Below are 16,959 nucleotides of genomic sequence, written 5' to 3'. Positions count from 1 at the left end.
GTAAGGTATGAACTAGAAGGCTCCAGCATGTACACACATGCAGTATTACACTTGCAACAATGTGCCTGATACTTTGCCAGGCACAAAATTCAGCCTCCCTTTTGAGGACCTCAGCTGGCAATATGGACTGTTTCTGTGAACAAAGGTCAGCTCTGTCACAGATTTGCTGCAAATATGGCACTGACTTCTTAATTTCAGGGACAACAAGAAGCTAACCATCCTGAAAGACTTCGTTCATGACTGACTGTTGCTCGCTGCCATCAGATACCTGTGACAGTCTTCCAAGGGTTTTCAACAGAAGTTGTCAAAGGCACTGCTGAAGTTCTGCATTCAGAACTTCCTGATCTTTGATGATGAATGACAATGATGACCCAATGCAACAGATTTCTGCACCTTCTAATTGCATAAGAGAATTGTTAGCCCAATTAGAAGACAGCTTTAACTCTTCTACACACCTTTGAAAGATTAAAAGTTAGACTGGGTCCTCTAGGAATCAGGTTTCATACTGCTATTGATGTGGTGCATTTTTAATGGGCCCAGTCTTAGTTATCTATACATTTATTCTGTCCTTCATAAGAAGATATACCAACCTTGGGGGGTGGAATGCCTCAGGGACTTCTAATGCTTTTCAGATACAGAAGTCCCAGCCACCTGTTTTGGGATCCTTTTACAGGCCAAAGAGAAGAAATGACAATTCAGAGTTTTAACAGACCCCCATGCAGAAGCAGGGATGTCTCCAGCTGCCTCCCTGCTTCTATGTAAACTTGGTGGCGGTTCTTCCCCATGCAAAGGTAAATACCAACAGAATCCTCTCACCATCCTAGCCTGTGTCACGGCTGCCCAAGGAAACACAAACCCAAGGGAGCCTTCCTGAGGTAACAACACGAAGGAAAGCAGGACACAAAAGAATAAGGAACCACAGCCTACCCAGAGGCTTTACATCATAGCAGTTGTGATCTTAAGAGATTCTGTCCATACCTTTATCCAAAATTGCCCCAGAAAAATCTTTAAAAAAACAAAGCATTTTAGATGGTAGAAAAGCCTTGCTACAATCAGACTGACTGTCTTTTGGGAGCTTATATACTCTATGATATTTGCATTGTTTATTAAGCATAGTTTTTCAGAGCTGTCACGTGCTAGATGATATCTCAGCATACACTCTGTGTACTCTCAAACTTTGGAAGTAGAAACTGTGGGAAAATCTACAGAAGGCTGAAGAAAAGTAAGGCTGAGGTATATCTGGTTAATGTGCAAAAATCACTTCAGCAGCACTGTTAAAATTATTGTCTAGGTACTTTACAGATTTCAGGGCTTCCATTAAAGTCTGACTCAATTAAAAAAAAAAAGTCCCTCCTCCCTGCAGTAATTCTCTGTCTCTCTGGAGGTAGGTGGTGGGATGGACACAAGATGCACAAGACCGATCCCCATGGAAAGCACTGATAATACTAAGGCCATCAGATTTCTGGACTTGGAGAAGTTAAGAGGCCAGGGACAGCAACTGTTGGAGTCTGCTACATAAAAGAATCCAGGGTTCAAGAAGGGGGAAAACAAAAATCACATCATTCTTTGCTGGAGCAGACGACTTTGAAAAATTAACCATCCATGAGCAACCTGCCTGTAACTCAAACTCATCCTGATGCTTTTGGACCACGTCACCAAAGCACTGCTACCCTCAGTATTCACTCCCATATCCCACAAAACATAGGCAAAGTAAGAAGAGGATGCCTTGCAGACTGACAAAACTCATCTAACAAGAGGGAAATTATCTGTCCTGCATTTTGTTGATCACACTGTACTCCCTTTCTTTTCAGTTCTCCTATGAAACAGTGCTTAGTCTCTTAAGAATCAGCTCACAACTCACCTGCTGAGGTAAACTGATACTGAGATTTAGTATCCTAGTAAAATAAGGGCTAGATCCATCAAATCAAATTGGGTATTTTCAAAGAACAGAAACATACTCTGATATGGAAGATACTACCCTGAGCCCAATGTGGCTGCCTAAATAAGGAGGGGTAAATGGGTAGAAACACCAAAAGACTGACTACCTGTGTTGCTTTGAGAAAGTAATGGCAGAGTGATCATCAGTCTGTGGCTCAAGATAGCTCCAGTTCGTACAAGATTCAGGTATGGCTACTACAGTAAGCGATCCACAGTTTCTTCTCAGGAACTGCAAATAAGTAAGCCTGCAAGGTGCACGGAAACACCAAATTATGGAATCTCACCCCTCATGCAGCAGAGCTATACATGCAGTGTAGCTAATCACGTTGTCACTTCTTCAGAGTGACCACACTGAGCTGCTTGTCCTCCTCCCCATTGCTCTTCATTATGTATCCCTGGTGACTCCTGGCCACGTGAAGACAGCAGAACATAGCTAGTAAAGTCAGGAAGATGGGAGACTGAAGTCAAAATAAGTAGTGAAAGGTGGAGATGGATGTCAGAAGAAAAAAATTTCTTCTAAAACCTTCATCATCAGGATTTAATCTACAGGTTTGTGTATTTCCTACTGATGTTAATAAATATAACAACTCATGAAATGCTGGTTATTTTCAGAGATTAATACACTGGCTCTTATGTGTAGCTTAATTGTCTACTGGTTGGTGGTGGCCTTTTAAATTAAAGAATAAAAACTTAAAAAAATAAAAAAGCCACCTACCCAGAGGGATCTAGTATCAGTTCTGTAAAACGCAACTGACAGTGCTTTGATTGGGTAAGATGAGGCTAGCCAACTTTTTGCACAAGCAGGAGTCTTCCGGCCTGCCTAAACCACCTTTTTCTGATTCAATTGTTTCTCACCATCCTTCACCTCCAACATATCTGAACTGAAAGCCCTCCAGCCTCCCTTCTCAACAGCTGCAAATTAACTGCAGGGATTGCAGCATACTCCGCAACAGGTGGCTCAGCGCCTCACTTTGCAATTGGTATACTGCAGGGAAAGGAATGCAGCACCGAATCCTGATGCTTGCAAGTGCTCTCAGATTTACAATCATGTAGGAAGTAACAGGGTGAAACAGGGTATGTCAGATAACAGAGGAAAAGGACACGGAGGAGAAACACAGCTGCCCTGAAAATGCTTGCAGTCTCTGAGATGCAAGACAGCAGAAAGAAGGAGTAACATCACTGAATTTTAGGAGCTTTCAGAAATGCAGCAAAGTCATGGCCATTGTGGTACTTTCCTTCTGAGAGAGGCAATATTAGTGTCAAACTCATGGCAAGTTTCTAAAAGCATTGTACTTTGCCTACACCAAAATATTTTGGTTTTTTTACAACCCATTTTATTTCAAGTGATTAACATACCTTAGTTCTAAAAGCAAAGCAGGTAACTTTTGCTTATCACAAAACCTGAGCTAGTAAGTAATCCCAACCCATCTGGAGTCTCCCCATGTGGTATTTCCAGGACCAGTAACACTAGGGACTGCAGATACCTTCATGTTGCAGAACCAGGATAGGTTCGGCAAGCTTGGCTATGTTCCTGGAACGGGTGAGGAGGCAGTGGTGGGTATGGGGCTCATCGGAGCAGTATGAGCTGGTGATTATCTAATGCCACACACCACCATGCATATGTACTGTTACATAGCTGAAGTCTGGTGTTACGCCACCACGAAGCACAGCGCACGGACAGGCAAGTGGATATGCAGCACCAATTCTACGAGGCTGGATATACCTATGCCTCACTACTCAGTGTATCATGTATTTGCATTATCCAAGATTCTCAGCTTTTCTGTATCTAATGTCTGAAGGGGATTTGACTGCCAAATAATATGAAATGGAGGCTGACCAACCAAAAAAACTTTCCAGTTTCTACTCGAAGTAGCTCATCTACAGAGAGGTAAAAACCCAGGGCTATATTGTACATCCAGAACAAGTGGTATTGGGCCATGAAAATTTTTGTGGCTCACAGCTAAGAAACTGGAAGATAGTTCTTGTCTCTCTCCTCATCTTCCCACACTTGGACCCAAAAAGCACCTCAAGTTTAAGACACAAATACAACACACAAGGACTCTTCTCAAACAGTTTAATAGCAAATAAACAAAGGAAGGTACCACACTTGGCATATACAAAATGACTTGTTGTCGGTGTGTCTGTGCAATTAAAACAGCTTTAAGTTGCCCTTTGGGACAAAAAGAAAAAAAATAAACACACACACAAAAGGAAGAAAATTCCTTTAACACATACTCGCTCGTTCCAAACTTGTAACAAATCTTTTCATTTTTAAATCCACTACACAAACTCTGCGATCAGATCAGAAAAGCAACATGTGCTCCTCTGCTTTTTAAACCATTAAAGTAAAATCCGTAATTCTCTACAGAGTACAACACAATTTCACACAAAAAGACATTTTGTTTTGCAAATCAAAACAAGAAAAAAAAGGAACAGCTCAAACAAGGTAAAGAAAAGCATTTCTACGACTGAACCACGACTTCGAGTTGATTAAATCCCATTACTGCAGAACAGACTCTACATTTGGTCATAGTGGCAATTTGTTTTCTCGTCACATTGTGAATCACTTTACATTGTTTTCTAGTAGAAAAGGCAAAAAACTGTACAAAACCCCTAGTGTTAAATACAATGTTTGTACCAATAAAAAAGCCCACAGGTTTGTCTCCAAAATGTAAATTTTCTTTTTAAATTATTCACAAAAAGCAGCCAAAAAATCAGAAAGGCAGCTGCTGCTCCACTGTCTCAAATCCATTAAAACCACCACAGAACAATTAAAACAACCAAAGGAAGAAAAGGAAAGAAGAAAGAAAAGAAACATCCAACGTTTGGCATTTTGGTTTTCTTCAGATATTTTTCCACAGGTTTCCCCAAAGTTCCTTATGGAACCAAATGCGCATGTACAGAAACGTATTGGCAGTTACTCAATACACTGCAGGGTATCAGTGCCCCCCACTGACACACAGCCCTGTGCATTCAGACTGTGGGACTAACAGCAGCCAGCCCACAACCCTACCTCCCAAATTAACAAGTGTCTATCCTTTTTTCATCCAGCCTCACGCTTCACTCCCAGGTCTATGCACCATATCCAAACATGTTCTGTCTTATTAAGTAGATTAAGGACTGTCTACACAAGTCTAGCCAAAATCTATTGAGAATATAGTATCCTCAGCCAACTCAGGAGTAGGATAGAAAAAAAAACCTTTTGCATCTTTGCATTATCCCAAACACTGGACAAAAGTAAGATTTCTATCCAATCAAACACGATTTGTTTCCTCAGCAAAACCCCTTCTGGGATTTCATTTCACATTATTTTCTACAGTTAAGATACCTACACTAGCTTGCTTCTCCTTTGACTGAAACTTCATCACAGCACACACTCTTCAGGTGCCTTCATCTAGATGCTACATCCCAGTTTCTACCTGTGCAGATGGTATGCAGGGTCAGGGGAAGGCTGCTACCCAGAAAGCAGTAACCTGTTTTAGTTCATGCTGCAAGTCAGAAAAACTGCTTAGCTCATTACCCAATTAAAAAACTAAACAAAAACTAAAAAATCTCCGTAGAGATACCCCAGCTAAGGCCCTTGAGAAGAGAGCTGGGGATGGTACCCTGTTCAGGTAACAGCTTCAGAGGCTGTTGTATTGTGCTTGTCACTTGGGAAAAGAGCCAGCAGTTGTAGGACCAGGTTTACAAATGCTTTCTCTGGGATATTTCAAATACTTTATTTAAAGAGCTAACCTAGATCCTTCAAGGATCCTGCCACCAAGGTCTGACTGATGGTATTAAACTGGGGCTGGACTTCACAGAAATGTGCCCTGAATTATATAAAATGCTCATAAAGAATGTTTCAAAGGAGCCCTAGCTTCAGGTAACTGGAAACAGAAATACTGTGAAGTTCCCCCATCTTCCTGTTCCCCAGCTATCCCCTTCCACCAAAACCTCCAGTAGAGGAACAGTGCAACCAAGCCCCCTGGGAGCCTCTGACGGCACTGGAGATGGAACAAGGTCCAGGTGCTCTGTCAGGCAGACAGTCTAAGTGCACAGGTAGATGCCCTCAGGTGGCTTCTGATCAGATATTTGTCATACCAAAAACACCAATTTAAAGGATACCTTTAAAACCCATTAAATTGCTCAGTTTTTGCACAAACTATAGAAAACAGAGAGGTGAAGGTGATATATACGAGGGTGTGAAGAAAACAGCAGGAAACATGCAAAACATTTCTGGGCACTACCTTAGTTTGAAAGATTAAAACAAAACCATCACATTTTGCTGAGGAGATTGTAGTTACAAAAAAAACAAGCATGCTGGAGCTTAACAAAATACAACATCAACTTTGATCAAATTTTCACTGCAGACTGATAATTGCACAGGGAAGCAGGGAAAAAAATAAAAATAATAATCAATAAATGTCAGGGCAAAAATGTAGCTACAATCAGAAGAAAACGTAGTTCAAGTGTTTTCTGTTGATGCCACTCAAGTCACAAGTTTGAACTCATAAAAACACATGCTGTCTCCTCAAGCACAGAAACCAGATCAGCAAAATGTGACTAGGAAGTCTCCTGAAAGATGAGTCACACCATATAATTGACTTTTTCTTCGAAACTGTGTTTTTAAAACTAAGCACACAGAAAAAACTAAGCCTAGAGAGTGATTGGCTGTATGTTCACAGAAATACAAATACTCCACAAGGTATGCTAGCAAGGCTGCTCTGAAGACAATTACAAAGAATCAGGTTCACAAAATCAAGTGGTTATCTTACGAAGGTCTAGAAAAATAGAAATTCTTTTATATTCAAATGCAAGTTTAAATATTCCCCTTCAGCAGTCTTTCTAGCAAAACCAATTTGGCAGCACAAAAAAAAAAAAAAAAGAAAGAAACAAACGTAATAAAAATACACATCAGCATCAAAGGTCAACACAAGGTCAAAGGTGAGAGTTCAAGCATCAGAGAAGCTGAAGAGACAAGGATTTGGACGATGTACTTGAACGCCACATCGACATGCTTTAGGCACAACGATGAACAAACGGCAGGAATCTAGAAAAAAAACAAACCAGAAAGAGGGAGACCCACTGAGTTACACAGAGCAGTACATCCAAACACGGAGAGAGAGAACAAGAATGGGCACTGTACAATGAGATCTCCTGGGGAAGGGAGTTGACAGGGAAGGGCAGCACATGCCAACGATGGACAAGTAAAAGTTGAAGTACATGAAGGACACCAAGTAAACATCAAACTGCCAGAAACCAAATGGAAGCAGAGGCCTGGATTTCCCTCTCAACACCCAGTCTGTGGAGCACTCCACAGCCTAGTGACACATTGATTAGCATGCATTCACCTTGCCCTGTGCCCAGTGTCTCCACTAGCTCTGTTTAGGGGAAGAACAGGGCAAGCTCCCTCCCCAGGAGACTGACTCTAAAAAACATGGCTCCAGGGCTAACATTTGCCCACAGAGACTAAGACCACAAGAGACAAGACAGAGGACACAAGGGATTCACAGGTGGTTTGACGGCTGAGACTTTTCTTGCATCCTAACATGGGAAGTTCTTAGGCAGTGGTAGCCCAGGAAATCCATGTTCTTCCTTTCAGCTACAGTCCCTTCTCATTCCCTAGGAGCCCATGAAACTGGGGGTAGATGATTTGGAACGGGGGTGGGGTGGGGAAGATTATACAAGACAAAAACTCCATGCATCAGAGAAGAATTCCTTAAGACTTGACTGAAAGTTAAGACTTGTCCTAGCTGAGCACTTTTCATACCATTAGACCTGCACAGGGATTTTCCATTCCCAACCTTTTATATAAACAGCCCCCAGCTCCCTGACTTTGTGAGGAGGGGATTTTGGACTCTGAGAAGCTCTACAGTCACTGTTGCCAGTTTGATGAGTAGAAAAAAAAAATGTGTTTCCTGAAGCTTTCTTGAAGAGTTTATAAATAAAATAATTCTTATATTAAGTGATATAAATACCTTTGTGTCCTCTCCTCAGGTTGTGAATTGAAAGAGACACGGAACATTTCTGGGAAGATTGTGGGAGGTAGGGGAGAGAGGAAGCAAGTTTTTTCTTTTTTTCTTCCTTCCTCCCTCCCTCCCTGCCCCCCCTTCCCTCCTTTATGTCCTGTTTGTGGCCTTATTCTTCAGCATAACTCAAAGCTGTTGATTAGAGACTAGAGCAAGGTGAGATTTGCATATTATCTTATAGCATTTACAGCATATTTAAGAATAGCAAGTGTTGCATTCTAGTTCCAAAGCAACAAAAAGCACATTGTCCACTAAGTCTGCAACTCTCCACTTACTAGAACTGCTGAGATTCATTTGCTCCTCATACTTTCCAAGTCAGGGAAAGGACTTAGTCTGGAGTTTAAATCAACTCCAGCATTGTACGCTGTTTGCAACTCCTGCAGTTATTTCTATAGTTCTAGAAATACTCTACATAGTTTGCAGATAGCTGTAAGGTTTCAGTCATAAACCAGAAAGGCCAACTCATCACAAACAGTCATGAGAAACAACAAGAGGCATGCAATCAAGTGACGTCTAAGCATGCACCATAGAAATTCTTTGTGTGATTTGTTTGGGTGTTTTTTGATATTTTTCAAATATTTCACTCAGCAATTTTGAGGGGAAGACTAAGTTTCGTTAAAGGCATGAGGAAGGGCTGGCCTACAAGAGCAGAGCCATGAGATGCTGGATAAGTACTTAATGACTTGGGGAAAGTTATTCCAGTTTGTCCTTGTTTTATTCTGTCAACTGTGATAATTCTGCCTTCTGTGTTTTATATTTTGTGGTAGGTGTGCTCAGGGATATACAACATCCTTATGTTTAAATGTTTGCAACAAGAAGCTCTCAAAGCATTTTATGTGTTCATAGTTGCACCCTTCATTTGCAATTTGCTTTATCCAAGTTGCTTTTAGGTATTTCCAAATGAAATAGGAACAATTTCATTCTGCTTGTTCTTCCCTAACTCGCAACCATTAACAAGAAGAAACACTTCAGTTAATTCTATCATGCAAGCAGAATCTATCATGCTATGTGACCTTCAGTATTCACATGAGAAGCTTGTTCCTTATAGATATATTTGCCAGTGAGAAATTTTCTGAGGTGCCTATTTTCCAGATAGTAGCGCCCACAGTGAGTAAACTGCCTCACCATTAAAATATAAAGAGATATTCACCATCATTGCCTCAGATACTTTGGAAAAATTCCAGTCCTCATTCTGCTTAGGATTAAAATTTAATCACTATATATCAAAGGCAATTTCTAATAATGCAAGCTTTGAATTACTGGAAGAAAAAACCTAAACTACAAAGAGATATCCTATTTTGGACTGTTGATTATCTAGGGGACTGAAGAATCTATGATTTTTTTTACTCTAATACTCGATACTAAGTAGCATCAGACTGAGACTTCAACTGTTCATAATACTTTTATCTTATTATAGCATATCTAGTAAAATCAAATGTCTTCTGAGAAAAAAAAAATCTCTCTGAAGTACACCATTTCCACCTTGTATCTAAAAATATGTAAGTACTTCCTGGTGGCACATGTAATGTGGAATTCCATTTCATCAGCAGTCCTATTAGCTTTTGTTGTAGAAAATTCAGATTCTTTGGTTTATGAGCGTACAGAACACTTTATCCATGTAGCTACTTAAGCCAATCCTTCTGCAGTTTATTTGAACTCACCCAACTCTTATCCTACTATCCAGGAAATAAAGCATTTGACGCTGATTTGATTTGCGCTTGAACGAGAGCATGATAGGAATTAAAAATGAATTTAAAAGCCTCAAGTCCCCAAAATCCCAGACTTTCCTGCCAGTGAGTGAGGAAGAAAACCGAGTTAAGACTGGAAGGCAAGAAAAGCCTAAATCTCCAGAGTCAGCAGCAGCCACCAGACAGACACAGAAATGTTGACTTATCTGATCCGTTCTGTTATCAGAAAAAAATCTGCCCAAGTCACAAACTTGATACATTTATTAACTTTGGCAACATATACATTGATACACCAAGAAAGGTAAATCTGAAACAAATACACAGAAAGGGCAACATCTTCAGCTGGTGAAAATTGATGCAGCTCTACTAAAGAGAGTAGAACTGCATTGATTCAAACCATCTGAGGATCACACCTTTAAAATTTAACCTGCATAGATTTTTTTTTTCTTTTTGGCAATACTTATAGTTATGCCAGTAAGGCACAAAAGCTAGCCCAAATTAGGTGTCTTAAGGTGATTATGTCCGGGAGGAGTCACAGATAAAACTAAGCCACAGTGTAAACTGGTGTATCTCCTAAAGTCAACAGGAGTTGCACCTATTTGCAGCAATGCCAAACTTGATCCATAAGTTACAGTATTGAGGACACACTACAGGATGCAGAAGCTAAAATACCTAATTTTGGGCAACTGAAATGACTAGTAAAGAGGCCAGAGTATCAGGTTAAAAGAAGAACAGGACAAAGGTCTCAGATAGTACAGTGGGCTAGGGTGCAAAGAAGGTAAGAGTGACTGTAGAGACCCCAGAGCACAGTGCTCTCCTCCACTGGTTCACAGCATTCATCTTCCCCATTTAGCAGTTCTGGGGCTGCAAACAGGCCACTGAAAATCAGTAGTTTCAATCATGCACATCATTATGTGTGTAAAACAATCACACTTAGGATTCTACAAAACCCTGGCCTTTTTTTCCAGTGAAATAATTTAGGTAATAAATATTCTCCACCCTGGAGCAGTATAAAACTTCTATAAAAATAGAAACAACATTCTTGGTTACAGCAGGTTGCACTTGGAGCAGTTGCTCTCATGTTTTGGTTTTTTTTTTTCTTTTTTTTTTTTTTCTTTTTTTTTTTGAAAAGTATATTATTTATATAAAAAAAAATCCCATTATCACCCTGGAGGCCTTCACACTCCAACACTCCTTTCTCAGAAAACCAGGACACATCTTTCCCATTGTGCAGAATTCAAGTGTACATGGTTCACTTAAGTGTATGTTTATGTTTCTAGAGAGATTCAAATAATTAACATAGAAGGGTACCATATGCCAGCATAACTGGGAAATTTGGCAATCTGGCCTTTGAACCTTTGCCACCACAAAATGATTTGAATAATACTGATAGATTTACCTGTCTGCCATCAATATAGACAGACTGGCATCAACTAACTGCTTGATTTTCAATTTAAGAATGGAAAGGGCTCTTCTTGGATGCTATGGGTCAGGCCTTGTACTTCTGAGGTTTGAGATCCCAGGGGACCCTATCCCTGAGAATGCCCTGCATTCCCAACAGGCCACCTAACATGGATGCGGATTCTGAACGTGATCTCAGGTTTGATGGGTTTAGTGCTCCTCCTGCTGGAGCAGAACAGAAAGTCCCAACCTTGTGTATGACCCACACACTCATCATTCAGCAGCTGGCTCCCAGATGCAGCATTAGCTGGCGTCCTGAGATACAGCATCACACAAATCAGGAATACAAAGAAAACAAGGAAAAAGGAGAAAATATGAGGTAAATGGAACTTCTGTTAAAGACGCACAGAAATTGTAAACTTCCTCTTATGAGAGAGGTGAATTTTGGTGGTTATAAAATGGGACTCTACTCTGATCTCTTAAAACAACTCAGGCCAGAGTGTCAAAAGTCCTTTGAGCCCCCTAAAACCAGTGTATAACAAAGGCCCTTAGCAATGCATTAGCAATTTCACAAGTGTGCAGAATAAGTGTATGTTCATTGAAGGGGTATGTTCAATTTTCCTTCAATATAGAAAATAAACAGCTAGTACCAAAAGACAGAATAAGACTGAATGGCTCAATGCTCTGCTCTGGTTCCACAGCTCCTGTGTTAGCCTGTTTTGCACTGGTACATGCCACCTTATAGGAAAACTGCAGTATAAAAAAAATACCTAATTACTAAACCAAATCACTGCACAAACGGTTTTGTGTTGGTTTTTTTTTTTTTTTTTTTTTTTTTAAACCCAGGAAGTTATCTTTGCAACAGAGTTAAGACTGAGAAATCAAATCCTATGAGAACAAGTATGAAACAGGAGCCTCAAGAGCTGTGTTAGGGTACCTCTGGGCTTTGTATCTCAATTTAACAGTGATTTTAATAGAGAAACAAACAGCACTTACATTATGCTTATCAGAATGAATTCAAAGTAATACTCTGCATAAAGGACATTATTCCACAGAAATGGGGAATGTGATGAACTGTTAAGAAGAAAAATTGTCAAAAAAATTCTGCAGGTTATCAGGGATCAAGTTTCTTGTCTCCAGCCCCAGATGTATTCATCCAAACTAAGCTGTCTCTCTCTATGCCTTTCTACAAAACCTAGATAAAGTACACAGGATAAGTTTTCTTAAATATGGAGAAATTCACTGCATCTCATTAATATTCAACTGTAAATGGTCAGTGAAATTTTCTGGGCAGGGACATTATCTAATAATTTCATAAAGTGCTGTGTACATTCACAGTGCTATATGAACACTACTTTATATACAGCAACAAAAATCACTGCAGTTTTCCTTTGGCTTGTTAATGTGTTCACCCTTCTAGCCTGTCTCCTGCTTCAGAGATGATTTACTAAATCCCCACCATGGCATACAGTTAAGGAAATTTCAAAGAGCAGATGGGCCATGATAAAGGCTACATGGAGACGGTTCTTTGCTCTCCCAAACTTGGATGGACTCAGTTCTCCTTCCCCATCTTTGTTTTCATCAGCTGTTCTGTGTCATTTCTGCTTTCCCTTCTCTTCTCCCCCATGGTGGTGTGGTGTCAGTTCTGCTTCCCCTTCTCTCTAACCCAAGGCAGTGTGGTGTCAGTTTCTGCTGCTCCTTTTAACCTTCCCTCCCCACCCACAAGGAGCTGGCATTGGTCCTTCTCAACACACACTGGTTACAAACACAGCAAACTTCAAATAAGGAAAAAAAAATAAAACAAAACAAAACAAAAAAAACACCTCAGCGATATGGCACCTAAACTCCAAAGTAAAACACTGGAAACAAAAGCACAAACTTGTCCTCCATCCGAAGCGGGATTCTCAGCAGAGGCTGCAGCCGAGTCTTCAGGGGAAGATGTGCCAGATAGAAGGCATGGATCAGCTTCCAGGACTGTAAAAACACAGCCTTAGGGCTTCGAATCACTAAGTGCGCTCCTCTCCAACTTACCAGAAGATCCTTCTCACTCCAGTCCCGGAGGGGAGGGGCGCTCAGTATGGCTTGCTGTCATTCTTAGAGCGCTTAAGCTGTACTTTCAGACGCTTCATGCCAATCTGAAAGCCATTCATTGACTGAATGGCAGCCTGTGCAGAGACAGGATTGTCGTAACTTACAAAACCTGAAGAAAGGAAAATACATAATTACACCATGCCAAAGCTGTCCAGAACAGCTACTCACAACTGGAAATGCAGGTACTCACAAGGTAAAAGATGTTTGCATGAAACGCCATTTTCAGAAGCTCACAACTGTTTTAGACTCTTCATAAAAACTTCTAAGGGCTCTCAGCCATAACAGAAAGCATTGCTTTATGATATATGGAACTTTGGCCAAAAGATATAAAAAGCTCAGGAAATTAAAATAACATTTTCTAATCTTCCAACAAAAATGAGTACTGCGGCTCATTTTATAAGAGTTCATACCTGGGAGAAAACTAAACCTGGAAAATGTTAATCTATATATGAAAGCTCATTGAAGGTACAAGGCTGAAATCACCCTCTTGGCATTATGGGAGTAGATTTGTTTGCAGTGAAGTAGCTGTCAAGGCAGTGTGGCACTTGTACCACTACTATGTTTAGGTTTCTCTTGGACAAAAAGTTGTATATCATTCCAGGGAAAGAGCATCCTCAAAATAAACTTCTCCAGGGTTCTGAAGAAACCCATTTTAAATAACGCCAGTCAATGGCTGGCATCACTACCTGGGGAGATCATTCCATATGCAGGTGTTACAGCCTGATCCTCAGCATATTTTTGTGTTGATATAAAGCATCAGATTGTCCACATCTTTTGGCTCAAATACTAAAAATACAGGATATTATGTAGACAACAAAACTATCAAAACAATAGAGAAAGGCCCACCTCTCCTATCTCATCACAAGAAATCTCCATCTATCAAGAGTCACAAGAGCTTACAGCACTACAAAAATGCTACAACCGCTTGCATTGGGGTTTCAATGTGAGGAAAATAAAACCATGGGTCCTTCAGTCCACATGCGCAGCCTCCTACTACGCAGGCTAAGGAAGAATACATTCATTGCTCTTTTGGCATCACAGACTTTAGCAGTTAATAATCTATTTGGATAGTAATAGTAGTATGACAGTTGATTTACAGTTTTAGGATACACTTCCCACCTGATGTGATGCCCAACTAAACACACAATAAGCAGAGCAAATGCAACCAAAGTTAGGTAATAAATAGCAGCTGAAATGGTTTTACTAAAACTTTCAAAGTTTTCAAGAATTAGGAGGAAGCTTTAAAAATTGCCTTCAGAGCATTTACAGAACATCAGAGTCAAATGCTCCTGTACTATATGATAGCCATAATAATTATAGATAAAATATATTAATAGAAATCATTCATAATGGTAATGTAGTAAGTAGTATATACAGCAACGTAAACAATTAGAGAATAGACAGAAAGGAGGAAGAGGAGGAACTATACCATGATTACAGTCTGCAAACACGAATCACAGTGAATTATCTAGGGCCAAAACAGTATAATGAGGCATAATGGTGCAAAATCAGGAAAAGCAAAAAGTCACAACGAAAAATCAGGAAAATACAGGTCATTGCTGGAATAGTTCAGATTGATTTATTTATTTTTTAGGAATATAGAGAAAGAGTCACTACTTGACTTAAAAGCTAGACTAGACAATATACTGGAAAGGAGATTACCAGAAAGAAGCCACCTTTCTACAGGTAATGATTAGACCCCACGTACCAAAACACTTGCTTAGATTGGTCTGCTTGTCAATGAAAACCTTGGCAGAGATGACATTTCCAAATGGCATGAACATCTGCAGCAGATCCTGATCCCCAAACTCCTGGGGAAGATGGTAGATAAACAGATTGGCTCCCTCTGGACCTTCAAACAGTAAGTAGGAATATAAATTCAGAAAAAGCGTGGATAACACAGGCCCACTTCACACAAAAAAAGGTAGAAGAGCCATTCAACCCAAATTTTCTAGATAAAACAATGAAACTGCTGTTCACACTTCTGTGGAGTACTTGACTCCAGAATAAATCAGCAAGACCCTTTGCTGGGACTGACTGTTCAAATAATTCTAGCTCTTTCTCACCATTTTGGCTTGTAATTTCCACATCGTGCCAAAACTGGCTCACAGATCTTTGCCGTAATGAAAGCTGAACAATAAGTTTAAGCCCCAGATGCTGACTAAAACAAAAGCAGCTATGCCAAGCTTGCAGCCCAAAGAAGCTAAGTAAATCTCAATACGAAATATAAGTAATAGCATTACTTGAAATCCAACAGATTCTTTTCTAAACATCATCCTACATTCTGCTGAAAACTTACTCCTACATTCTTCATTACACTGCATGTTAAATTGATTTTGAACATGAAGAGTGAAGAGACTGGCATTAAGTATCTATGGGAAGAAGTGAAGGACCAAGAAAACAAAATTAACAAAACCACAACTGATTCTCTAACAGTGGGATGTATCAGGCTGCAGACTCATACTCTCCTGTCCTCCGAGAAAATGGAGGAGTACGATTACTAAGCATTTAAGACTACACAAATCCTGGAAGAAACCTACTGTATAAAAACCTACTTTGGACAGCCCTTAACAGAGAGACCTCACAGGTTTTCCTTCTTTATCTTCAGTAACTCTAGAACTCTAAAAAAATGCCACCAAATGAAAGGTCTGCAGATAAGGCAGCTGCAAGGGCTGAGCTTGCCCTTTTGAAAAGCCCTTTCAAGTTGTTTCTACAACTTCCTACCTTCTTTTTGACTTCCCGCTGCACCAATGCTCTGCTGTGTTAAAAGACTCTGGTTATAGAGTGTGGGCAGTGCAGCAGCAGCATATTGCTGGATCCCAGAATAAGCCTGCGTGAGGGCTTCCATTGTGCTACCTGTCCCATTTGAGAGACCACCACTGCCAAGTCCTCCATTTAAGGCTGCCATTCCTGTATAAGAAAGAGGAAATAAAGATGACTGAGTACTTCCACTGAGCCAGATCAATTACCTTTCAAATACTCTGCACTATTACAAAAAGCAGGGAGCATGGAAAAAAACCCCACAGAACTAGCACAGCCTGAGGAATGATAATCAGCTATTCCCCCAACCCACCACAACACATAGCTTACCTGCTAAAGAGCTAACGTTGAGGCCTGCTGTAGCCCCTGCCAGTGTCTGCAATGCGCCAAGAGAAGCCATTGGATTAACAGAGGAGCTGCTACTGGAGCTAGGTGAGGAACCTGCTATTAAAATAAGATAATTAAACTTCAGGCAATATTTTTTTGTCCTCATAATTCAACTTCTTCATCAAGTTATTTCTGTAGAAAAGGCTAGTAAGGAACAAACCAAAGCAACACAGTATACTTTATGTCAAAAAAAAAAAAAATCTTAAACCCACACAACTTGATTGATCATACTGCTTATATCTTCTAATCCCTTCCTATTTTTTTGAAAAAATTCTACTACTTAATCATAATGTCTACTCTTTGTAGCAATAATAATTTCATTAAGTGTAAGGCACCTAAGATTCATACAATATACAAATGTTAGCTAAACTTTGTACCTTAACACAGGGTGACCAGCAGCAGTGCCCGTTTCCTGCTGACTGAAGTAAGAATCACTTGCTACATACTAACATCTATCCTTGAAACACCACACAGGTGAAAGAGACCTGAAACACAGATACTAGGGACATTAAAGAAAGCTCCAGTCAAACTGAACATACAGTTTTCCCATACTGTCAGAACAGGAACAGCAGATGCCCAGATTATTCTGACACATGAAATGATTCTCCATCAAAAATCCTGCTGCAGCAGCTGGGGATAGGGCCAAGAAAAGTCTTCGAATTTACATCCAAAATACATAGTCT

General features: G+C 40.1%; 1 protein-coding gene across 1 annotated transcript in view; it reads right to left on the bottom strand.

The window, feature by feature from the left end:
* Positions 1-3,995: 3,995 nt before the first annotated feature.
* CELF1 (CUGBP Elav-like family member 1) overlaps positions 3,996-16,959 on the bottom strand; it is a 45,621-nt gene continuing 32,657 nt past the window's right edge. Inside the window, exons 10-14 of the mRNA XM_082484795.1 lie at positions 16,220-16,333; positions 15,854-16,039; positions 14,838-14,981; positions 13,070-13,238; positions 3,996-6,970 (exon numbers count right to left, since the gene is read on the bottom strand). Coding sequence (XP_082340921.1) covers positions 13,111-13,238; positions 14,838-14,981; positions 15,854-16,039; positions 16,220-16,333 — 572 coding nt within the window. The 3' untranslated portion in view covers positions 3,996-6,970; positions 13,070-13,110. The remainder of the gene's footprint in view (positions 6,971-13,069; positions 13,239-14,837; positions 14,982-15,853; positions 16,040-16,219; positions 16,334-16,959) is intronic.

Source organism: Vanellus vanellus (genome assembly GCF_965231255.1).
Source record: "Vanellus vanellus genome assembly, chromosome: 6".
Classification (NCBI taxonomy): Eukaryota; Metazoa; Chordata; class Aves; order Charadriiformes; family Charadriidae; genus Vanellus; species Vanellus vanellus.
Note: the sequence above shows the minus strand (reverse complement) of the source record. Positions and strands in the feature narration are given on the sequence as shown.